This window comes from Pteronotus mesoamericanus, unplaced genomic scaffold (genome assembly GCF_021234165.1).
Source record: "Pteronotus mesoamericanus isolate MK-2021 breed Mesoamerican mustached bat unplaced genomic scaffold, CSHL_Meso_final scaffold_476, whole genome shotgun sequence".
NCBI classification, from domain to species: Eukaryota; Metazoa; Chordata; class Mammalia; order Chiroptera; family Mormoopidae; genus Pteronotus; species Pteronotus mesoamericanus.
The window spans coordinates 2,509,076-2,520,092 of record NW_026555318.1 but is presented as its reverse complement, the minus strand read 5'-3'; the positions used below and the strand labels follow the sequence as shown (position 1 = coordinate 2,520,092).

Sequence of the window (11,017 nt, the reverse complement as noted above, 5' to 3'; positions counted from 1 at the left end):
TCCCTTCCACCTCCTTCCTGTCTGTCCCTGGTACTTGGACCTCTGTTGGTCAGTTTTGCGCACCCCTCTTAACCCCAGGATTCAGAAGCCAGTGCTGCGGGTGCCAGAAAGGCTGAGGGAAGAGAGTAAAAACCTTACCCTCCACCTGGAACTGTCCATCTTCCAGGCCTGGCTGTGAGGGAAGTCTCCCTTCCCAGCTGCCCCAGCCTGGACCAGGGGCTTTTCCCCGATTCAGGGCTTCCCAGAGCTCTCATCCTTTTGGCAGAACCTCTATAAACAAGTCCTCCCCCGCCAAATGAGCCTCAGACACTGTGGTTCCAGGGCCATCTCATCTCTGATGGGCTTTGACGTGCAACTAGGGGGTGAATCCTCCTTGTCGCTGACCTCTCATTACCTACCCAGCTGTCCTCTGTCCCCTCCATTTCACCCCAGGACCCTCCCACTCTCCAGCATTGAAAGCCACAGGTCCCTCACCCTCACCTTGCCCCAGTGGCCACTCAGATTACAGCCGGGCAGGGGCTTTCCCATGCTCCTTTTGACTTTCAGAACCTCCTTATTTACCCTCCTAAGGCACTGCCAAACTGGCCTTTGCCACTCCCTACCACACCCCATCTAAAAGAGGGGTCTGGGCCAAGCAAGGAGCTGCCCACACCCCAGGGCCAGCACTCTGGCATCCGGCTATTTCCCGACAAGCATATAAGTCAACAAACATTCCCGGACTTGAGCCAGGACTGGGGTTGGGGGGTGTGGGGCTGAGAAGCCGGGGCTTTCAGCTGCCATGAGCGCAGTTCTGCCTTCCTGCCGCCCTCTTCCTCAGCCCCAGAGTGAACACTGACTCTGGGGCACAGCACCACGCCCCTGAACCCCATTTCTGCAGGAGCACTCTGGCTTTCTGCTCCCCCCTGGCCCCCGCAACTGCTCTGCCAAGGATGGGACATGCTGGGGCTAGAGTGGAAAAGTTGCAGGAGCTGGGGGGAGAGCTCCTAGCTGATCCAGGCCTGAGTGTAACCAGGAGAGAATACAGCCAACACGAACAGAGCCCCAGGAAGACACACACACGGGTACGCCTCTGCACACGCACCCTGTCAGTGCTACGAGAGGCATCCAGACCCTCTCCCCTAGGCCCGCAGCGGGCCACACGGCCCCTGCAGAGACCCAGGGCCTGGGCAGGTAAACAGGGGCAACCCAACCCACAGGGCCAGAGCCTCGCCTTTCTCCCCTCCGGAGACACACGCAAACACCTCTGCAGAGGGAGGCTCACAGCTCTCCCCTCAGCTCTGTTCTGGGATGCACCAAACTTGCACACGTGATGGCACGTGAGCTGGTACAGGCAGCCCCCAGCCCCCTGTCCTCCTGCACCCGTTCTGTCCCTGTCCTGCTAGGTCCAGGGAGAAGGGCAGGAGACATGTGAGTCCAACATGCATCGTCCAGTGTACCTCGTTCAGGACCACGGCCTTATCCCCCTCTACTGCACAGGCTAGAGCTGAGGATACAGGATTCCCACCCTCGCAAGCTGGCACACCCATGCTCATCACCTTGACAGCCTCTGACAGCCTCCCCCACACCCACACCCTCCCTCAGACGCACATAGTCCTCCCACACCCTGCCACTCACACTGCATCCTTGACACTCTGACACACTTACTCACATGCACTTTTACCACACCGACCGCCCCCCCCACTTCCCCAGCTATAGGCACCACAGGGCTGCTGGCATGCACTCACACACACGCACTCCCTGCCTCCATGACTGACACGTGTCCTCCCACGCACAGCCCGCTCTGGAGCGTTCATTCGCTTTCCAGGACACCCCCATTCACAGCGTGACATGCTGGTGGCACTCTCTTCACGACCTCATAGGTCTCCCCATGAAATTCCACGTACCCCGGTCATGAAGGGGTTAAAGCCAGAGTCCCCTCTGCCCCTCTTCCCCGCCCCCTCAGCCTCCCAACGTTATCCTCCCTGCTGGACTCCATCAATAATGCAGCTTCAAGTTCTGGGGTGACAGTAGGGGGCCCCCAGCCTGCTGCCCGGGCCCTGGCTCACTCTCCCACCCATCCCCCTGTCTCCCCCCGCCTCCAGGGAGAGCACGCTTCTCGGTGCTCATTGGCCACTTTCTCCCTGAGCCCTCCCATCAAGCCTCTGGGCGCCAGTCCCAGGTGAGGGGACGGGCTGGGGACCTCGAGGCCGGGGCCAGAGGGGTGAGTTCGGGAGAGAGGGAGATAGCCCGAGATTAAGGGAACGCAGAGGAGAGGGAGGTAGAGGAAGCGCGGAGAGACAGACGCTCCGAGAGAGCGAGCGAAGAGGGGGAGCGGCAGAAACAGCGACCAGCGAGCCGGGCAGCCCGCGGGGGGAAACGCTAGGGGACCGAGGCGCGGACTGAGCGCGGCGGGCGAGCCCGGGGACTGGCGGGTCAGGCCAGGCGGTGGCGACCCCGTCCTCCCGCGCGTTCCCCTCCCCGCACGCGGTATTTTTATCGGTGCGCGCACAGCCCTCCTGCTCCTCGCCACTCTCACCCGCGGCGCCAGGAGCAGCGCGGGCGAGCTGAGCTGGGAGCGCAGCCCGGGACCCCGACACGCGCAGCCCAGCCCCACCGCCCACCCCGCCCGCCATGGACCCCAAGGACCGCAAGAAGATCCAGTTCTCCGTGCCCGCGCCCCCCAGCCAGCTGGACCCCCGCCAGGTGGAGATGGTAAGGGGGCCGTGTCCCACCCCCGGCAGCTCCCCATGCACCCGGGGCTCCCAGGCGCTCTGGGCGCTGCCGGGTCCGCGCTGGCCTGAGGGATGGGGGGCGACGCAGAGTTTCGACCCGGCAGAGGCACCAGGCAGCGCCTGAAGTTCGCTGGAGACTCGTGCAACTTTTTCCCAGGGCCTCCGTCCTGATCCCCGCGCCGGTGAAACCCGGGCGGTGAGCTCTGAGCGTCCGGGCAGACCATTCCAGGCCACACTGGGAGGGGGAACTGTCCTCTGGACCCTGCACAGTGTCCTCCTTCCCTAGGCCACCACCGGGACGCTGTGTCCCGGACCCAGGCAGCGCTGGTCGGATGTGAGAAACCTCATCCCTTGACCCACTATGCGGAGCCCGGCCCCCAACTCCTCTCTCCTCCAAGGCCCTGGCCCCCTAGTCCCACCCTGTCTGCGGGGGCTGGGGTCACCAGAGCCTTGTTGTGACCTCCTCCTGCAGTCAGGCCCTAGACAGAGCCACAACATTGTGGGGCGGTGTGGGTGACCAGTCATCACAGAAGGCAGCCCTGTTCACAGGGACAACTGAGGTCTCTGGGAGAGCCTTCCTGGTGGCTGAGAGGCCTCCAAAATGGGGAGGAGGTGGAAGGAGGGAGAGGAGAAGAGGGCCCCGCCCCCCACCACCTAGACCGATTCACTTGTTGCGAGGCTCAGTGGGCTCCCAGCTGAGCAGTGAGAGTGGGGCCAAGGCTGGCGCTGGGGGGTGGGGCCGGAGACAGGGGACCTTGGGGGCGAGTTGGGTCTAAGGCCTAAGCCGCTTTTGGCCTGACCCACAGTGTTGGGAGCTTGGCAGGGGGAGGTGGCAGTTTCAGCTTAAATCACCTGGTTCTCTTTGTGCATTTCCCTGGAGCTCAGAGGGGACCTAATTAACTGACAGCTGGTCTGATTGCCAAGCTTGGGGGGGGGGGGTGTACAGTTACTGAGAGCGTTCTGTGCCCCCTCCACCCCACACCCTTACAATTCAGCATGGCCCATGTACCAAGGAGGGCAACTTTACATTTTTTACGCAAGGACTGGGCTAAGAGTTCCGCAGCCTGAGAGAGACTGCTGGAGGGGCCCAGATCCAGTCCCCCAGAGATGCCCTCCTCGGCCCTTGTGAGCCTGCGGCTCAGGCCCACACCTGAGCCTCTCTGTGAGGTCGGAGGTGCCTGCAGTGCCCCGGCTCAGCCTCTGCAGCTGGATCCAGTTTCTCTGGAGCCCTTGAGCTGACCTTAGGTGGGCAGGGCCACGTGGGTGCCATGGCCCATGGGCACCTTCCACGGCCAGCTTCAGCTCCCAGGTCTGATGTCTTCAAAAAACAGGAGAGGAGGGGCCATGCTAGGGGACCATAGAAAGGGAGATGCCAGTTGTGGGTGAGCTGTGGAGCGGGATGGGCAGGCGCCTGGGGCTCTGTGGCCTTGAGCACTGTGCCGAGCCTCTCTGCGCCTTGGGTTTTTACCTGAGTAAAATGAGGGGATTGGGAGAGCTATCAAGTTCCTTTTAGTTGACAGTCTTTGATTCAAAGGTTCCCTGGAGACTCCAAAGCACTGTTTGTTCCCTGCTGCCTGGGGGTGGCAGTGGGGGGGCTGCAGGTGCCTGTCCCCCCATCTCCCCGCCTCTGTCTTCATCTCCTTAGATCCGGCGCAGAAGGCCAACCCCTGCCATGCTCTTCCGGCTCTCGGAGCACTCCTCACCAGGTGGGCCCTTCCCGGCAACTGGCCGGCCCTGGCCCCACCCTAACTCTGATGGCTTCTTGGGGCCCTTGCCAAAGTCCCAAGAGTAGAAGATGGAGCAGAAGGGGGGGCGGGGAGCGGGTAAGGTCCGGGAGCCCAACGCTCTAAGTTCATTTGTTAAGAGGCACCTCCCAGTACTAGGAAGGAAAGGGCACGCTTCCCCTTTCCCCGGAGATGGACCAACTGGGGAAAGTAATTCGGATTCTCTTTCTCTCTTCCTCCTCTTTCTCCTTCTTCTCCGTTCCTCTCTGGGTTCCCTGATGGCCTCGCTCAGAGGAGGAGGCCTCCCCCCACCAGGTGAGTTTCCAGGGGCTGCTGGCAGGAGGGATGCAGTGGGTTGCCTGGGATTACTTCCCAGCTAACAGAGGCTGCCACCTGGGAGGACACATTAGCATATCAGTCGGCACCTCTGGTGAGAGTGCCTGGTGTCAGGGTGTCACAGACAGATCCTTCTCTGCTCACCCTTGTCTTTGCTCAGACTGGGCTGAGGCCTCTAGAACCTAGGGTCCCTGCCCTGAGCCAGGCCACAGCAATAGGGTGGCCTCAATCTGGTGCGGGACCTGAGGGGTGGGGACACCTAGACCCGTTACAGAGGCTAGACCAGTCTGCCCAGGTCGCTAGACCATACTGACCAGTACGCCAGGTTGCTGGGGTGCAATGGAGGAGGGGAAGGGGTAGGGGCCTGTAGTGAGCCCATTTAACCCGGCGTTTTCCCTGGCAGAGAGCGTCGGGAGAGGGGCACCACCTCAAGTCGAAGAGACCCAACCCCTGTGCCTACACACCCCCCTCACTGAAAGGTACCATCCCTCACCCGACAGTCTGGCTGTCCCTGTGACATTGGGGGAGGGAGGTGAAGTGTTGAGCTTTTGTCAGTGGGGAGGGATTGTCTTGTGTCCCCTAAACCCCTACTTAGAGACCAATTCGGTCCTAATTTTATCTTATGAAGACGAAGGTGCCCAGAGGCTGGTGGGGGGGTGGCTATGCATTCGAAGGAAAAGAGTGGCTGGCCTGAAATAGCAAGTAGGCATCCATACAAGACTTAGCTCTGCACTTCCCCTTCCAAGTGCAGCTGGAACACCTCCCGCTCCCCACGGCCCGAAAGGTACCTTCTTCTCTAGGCTGCTCCCCTTGCTCTCCTCTCCATTCACATGGCATTTGCACAGGTCTGCACACTGGGTGCTGCTTCTCCCTGCTTTTCCTTCCTGCCTTAAAAGGCAACGTGTAGTGTGTGCTGGGCCTTACTGGTGGGCACTGGGAAAAATAAGGGAGTGAGATGTGGCCCCTCTCCTCTTGGGACCCTTTCCTCAAAGGGTCAGGCAGAGTTATAGAAGAGAGGATGTTTAAGCCTGGATTTGAAGGGTGAATAGGAATTCAACTGGCAGGCGAGACTGCAAGAGCATTCCAGGAAGAAGGAAGAAGGTGTGCAAAGTGGAGGCGGGGTGGAAGCACTGGGGTCTTCGCGGCCAGCCTGCAGGCTTGGCTGGGAGCGGGGCCCTGTGCGAGACACGCCTGGAAGAGGAGTAGGGGGTGGGTCTCTTCCTGACTAAGCCTCAGGATGCCTTTAGACCCTCACCTCAACATCAGCCTGAGGCTCTTCCTGCCTAGCCAGCCCCCTCCTCCCACAGAGAGAGGGAGGGAGACCGGAAGCGTGCACTGAGAGCTCCCTCCTGGTGGGTTTAATGAGTTCCCAGCACCAGCCAAGGTCAACAGGTGCACCTGTCAGCCTGTTTTCCAGGGCTGGGAGCAAGAGGAGAGATGCGCGGGGGCCCTTTCTCTTCCCCCGGGAGGGGAAGATGAAGGCACAGCAAACAGGCAGTGTGGTCAGCGCCTGGAAGGATTTCCCACCTGTAGGGATGTGGGGAAGGCCCACGCCTGAAGCAGTCATGGGGGCGGGGCGGGAATGGCATCTTCTCAAAAGAGAAAGTAAGAAAGCTCTCCTTACCCTGGGCTGTGGGGGTGGTGAGTGGATGTGAGGAAAAACCATCTCCTGGGCTCTGGACTGTGAGCATGGGGCAGAGGGGACGTGAAGAGGGTAGGGCCGAGGCCTTCTGGGCACCTGCAATGACCAGAAACGTGTCCCAGCCCCACTGCCCCTTTGGGCTGCGCAGGAGGAGAGCCTGAGCAGAAGCAGGGTAGTGGGGGGGCCGGGACAGGGGTGGGCAGGTGGGGGGCTGGGGCTGTGCCGGGGACCATTGAGCTTAACAAGGGAGACCGCGGTGGGAGGGTAGTTCAGATGGAGGCAGAGAGAGAGGAGACAGCTGGGAGGGAAAGGGGGAGACCCCAGAGAGCCCTGGGAGGCGCGAGGCCCTGCGCACGAGGGAGGCTCATGGCGCCGGCACAGGCCCTGCACACACCTATTGTTGTCACCGCAGCTCACGAACTGAGCTCTCCTCCTCCAGCTGGGGGAGAGGGCGGCTGCTGGAGCTGCCACCTCCTCTCCTCCCTTCTCCCCTCCCTCCAACCCTCAGAAGACACTTCTGTACCTGAAGGGCACAATTTTGTAGGCCTCAATCCCTTTCTGGGCAAGTGAAGGCACTTGGCAGGGTCACGGTTTGTAGGGGAAGAGACCAAGGGCCCCTGGGGGCGATGGACAGCATTGAGTCTTGGCTTCAGGGGGTCTCTCCCGGGCAGAGCTCTCCTGCCTGGCTCACGGTGAAGCTTTGCCGAGTCCCCAAGGCCAGGGCGGGGCGATTTATTGTGCTTTTATTGCTTGGGTAGCTTGCCCAGAGCCAGCGGGAGGCACTGGGCTGGGAGCTCGGGGCAGGGCGGGGCAGCGGGCACAAACAATGCACCCTCTGTGCCTGTCCCTGAGTTGGCAGGAGTGCGGCGCCCTGCTCTCTGCACCGGAGGTTTCCAGCCTGGATCTACCTCTCTGGGCTTTCTCAGGGGAGGGGCTCCTGCAGACCAAGATGGAGCTGCAGCGACCCCAGCCCTGAACTCATCAGCATCTTGTCTGTGGGCTGTGAGTTTAGTGACCCAAATGCTCTAAAGCCCCACCAGCTCCTAGCCCCCCTGCTGCCTCTGCCCCAGCCACTCCTCACAGTGTCTCCTCAGCTCCTGCTGTTCTCCCAGAATCCCCCAGCCCTGGCCCCTTTCTCCGAACCGCCTGGTCCTTTCCATCTTTTGGAAATTTCTCTCCAGCTGCCCACACAGTTCCCTTCCTAGGCCCTATCCCAGCAGGCCTTGGTGGTGTTGGGGGGGTGGGTGGTGGTTGCTGCTTTCTAGGTCACCACAGAGGGAGCTGGAAGCTTGGGGATGTGGGTCAAGATTGTGGGGGCCGTGTTGAGCACACCACATCCCCAGACACAGACTTCATTGGCTGCAGACTATTATGTCCTCGGTCTCAGAATCGTTCCTACCTCTTAGAGACTGGGGCAGAGGTGCATGGAGCGGCACCAATGATGGGGCAGTGCCAGGTGTCTACCAAGCCCAGCAATAGGGGTGGGCAGGATTGGGGTGAGCAGTGAGCCCTAAGCCGGCTGGGCACTCCCCCAGAAATTGACGGGGACAGATCCCCTGGGCCCTGGCCTAGGGGCCCTGTGCCTTCTGCCCGGGGCGGTAGCTGGTGGACACTGTGTCCAGTGCTAGGTCCTTGGAAAAGCAAGCTTCCCAGCCAGGGAATGTTAAGCTGCTGTTGTGCTCGCCTGGTCTTGTCCAGCTTGGTACCCTATGGCCTGGTGCCAGCCTCTGGGGGGCCAGCATCTTTGGACAGCTTAAGAGCCAGATACGATCAGGAGTCAACCCCCTGCTGCTTCAGCCCCGCTCTGGCCTGTAGCCTTCAGCTCTTGAACCAGCTCCCTGAGGGGATAAACTCTGCCTTCGGCCCACCGAAGGAGGCTGGGGGCTGGGCCACATGCCTCTCCAGCTGCAGGGGTGTTTCTTGCGCCTGGCTGACCCTGTCTTCTTGGGTGGCCCTGTGGCAGCCGTGCAGCGCATTGCCGAGTCTCACCTGCAGTCCATCGGCAACCTGAGTGAGAACCAGGCCTCAGAGGAGGAGGATGAGCTTGGGGAGCTGCGGGAGCTGGGCTACCCAAGAGAGGAAGAAGAGGAGGATGATGATGAAGAGGAGGAGGAGGAGGAGGAGGACAGCCAGGCTGAAGTCCTGAAGAGCAGCAGGGGGTGTGGTAAGCTGAAGGGGCCGTGAAGCCTGGGTCCTACCCCCATGGGTCAGGTGGAGTCCCCCTCAAGTGTCCTGGGACATCCCCTCCCAGTTCACAGTTTCTCACACGCGTGCACTGCAATCATACTACAAGGGCCTCTCCCCATCCTCTCACCCCACAGGATGCCTCACAGCTTTACGTAACACCGAGGCTGCTCCCGTCCTTGACTCAGGCCCTCTCCCAGTCAGGTTTTTCCTAATAATTCCTGCCTTCCATAAGAATTTTGCAGCTGGACCCAAGGAAGGACTCCCATTCATGGCGGTGAGAGGGTGCAAGAAGATGCAGGCGTAGAGGACGAAGAGTGTCCAATGTCCTCATCGCTTGCACTTCTGAACCTAGGGTACGGCCTCTGTTGGGAGGCAGAGGATGCCGGCTGATAAGTCTTCAGGACCCTTGGGACTTTCTCTTTTATTTCCTAGGCTGAGATGAGAGGGTGCCCTCTAGTGTCAAGATGGAGAATCTAGGATTCAAGAACCAATCTGGTCCTCTGCACCTCTAACGCCACCTACCTGGGAAGAGATGGGGAGGGAGGGGCCTTAGACTTACACAGAGGGCCTCAGAGCGTGAGGCAGATCTAACAATCTCCGTGGAGGGTCCCAAGGCCTAGAGGATTTCTAGGCGGGAAGGTCTCAGACCTCCATGGCTGCTGGTCCCATGCTTAGCCATGGAAGATTTCACCACACCTATTCCTCCTAGTGCACATGAAACTTTATGATCCCATTATTTGTGGAATTGAAAACAATTGACTAACCTACCTGATGTGTCCAGCCTTTATGTCCCCCCAAAATGGCTTGGGCCTCTTTGCTGCATCTCTGGCCATCAGGACATCAGCCATGGGAGCAAAAGCTCTAGCTGGAAGAGTTGTCAATTCCCACTAAGACGCCCCCCAAGAACAGGTAGAGAGGAGGTGAGAGGAGACTGTTCCCTTGGGAAAAGCAACAGGGCAGTGGATCAAATGACAAGACTACTAAGTGGCTATATCAGTTGCCACTACTCCCAGAGGAGCTCCTGGGTGCCAGCATGGGGGTAGGCAGTGTATTAACTATTATTTAAGGTAATCTACACAATTTCTTACTGTCCCCTTCAGAGAGGTAATAAACTGAATAATCTAAGTCATATGGCTAGTCATTGGCAGAGCTGTCCTAGTCCAGTGCTCTCTCCACTATACCATCATGGCCTCACAAAGCTTGACCTCGGCCATCAGACACTCAGCTCATGATCCAGGATAGTCAGAGGGACACTCAGAGTCTGTGGTTTCATCTTTTTCTCCCTGTCCCCAGTTGGGCAGAAGACAACTTACGGCCAGGGTCTGGAGGGGCCCTGGGAGCGTCCACCCCCTCTGGATGAGCCCCAGAGAGATGGAAGCTCTGAGGACCAAGTGGAAGACCCCGCACTAAGCGGTGAGGCTTGGCAGGGAGATGGAGCCGGGATCTTGGTAGGGATGCTCAGGCCCTGAATCCCTCTTTTTGTCTTGCAGAACCTGGAGAGGACCCACAGCGCCCTGCCCACCCTGTGCCTGGCACATAGGCACTCAGTGGAGGGGGCATCACTGTTTCCCAGAAACCTGCTCAGTCCCCACCCTATTTTCTACCCTTCCCCTCACTTGCTAGGGCTGCGGCTTCTGACTTCCAGAAGACTAAAACTGGTCTTTGCTTGTTTGCCCACCTTTGGCTGATGCCCAGAGTCCTGGGCACTTGCTGCCTGATACCTACCTCTGCCAGTCATTCCCCTATTCACCCAGTGGGAGGCAGGATATGAAAGCTTGTTTGGAAAATGTAGTAATTGAAGGACAAATGTTCAACCTTCACAATTCCATTCCTAGACCCTCTCTCTTGGGCACAGGAAAACCACAGGGCAGGACCCTAAGATAGGAGGAAAGGGGATACAGAGAACCTGTAGGTGCCCTAGATCCTTCTCCATCCCCTCTCCTCCTAGGGGGGATTCCCAGCCACTACTCCTCTTACTGGCTTCTACCAGGGCCAAGGATTCGGGCATCCTTCTCCACAGCTTCTGCATTTTGGAAATCTTCCCCAGTCACCCCTGCTCCCCAGCCTGGGTGCCTGGAAGATGGACTGGCAGAGGATGCTTTGTTGCATTTTGTTTGTGCTTTGATGCCAGGAATGCCACCTAGCATACATCCTTAGAGGGGGTACATGTTGAGGGGAGCCAGGTTCTTGTCCTCCAGCTGCTCTGCCCCCTTCCCCTCTTCCCTGACTCCAGACCTGAACCGCTCCTGTGCTGTAATAAATCTTTGTAAATAACTGTGGCGAGACTCCTTTTTTTCAGGGAAAATGAAAGGGAGGAGGAAGTAACAGGTTCTTCCTCCCCACCCATGTGGGAGACCTGGTTGGTGGTCATTCAAGGGTCAAAGCCTTGGCTCTAGTGTCCAGTTCTCTAGCCTAGG

The 11,017-nt window shown here is 59.4% G+C and overlaps 1 protein-coding gene across 1 annotated transcript; it reads left to right on the top strand.

The window, feature by feature from the left end:
• The first annotated feature begins 2,151 nt into the window (after positions 1–2,151).
• On the top strand, positions 2,152–10,851 carry PPP1R1B (protein phosphatase 1 regulatory inhibitor subunit 1B). Its single transcript, XM_054593860.1, has 7 exons — positions 2,152–2,691; positions 4,357–4,417; positions 4,728–4,750; positions 5,175–5,250; positions 8,377–8,577; positions 9,894–10,013; positions 10,091–10,851. Exons 1-7 carry the CDS (start codon positions 2,611–2,613, stop codon positions 10,138–10,140), a joined length of 612 nt encoding a protein of 203 aa, XP_054449835.1. The 5' UTR covers positions 2,152–2,610; the 3' UTR covers positions 10,141–10,851.
• The last annotated feature ends 166 nt before the right edge of the window (positions 10,852–11,017 follow it).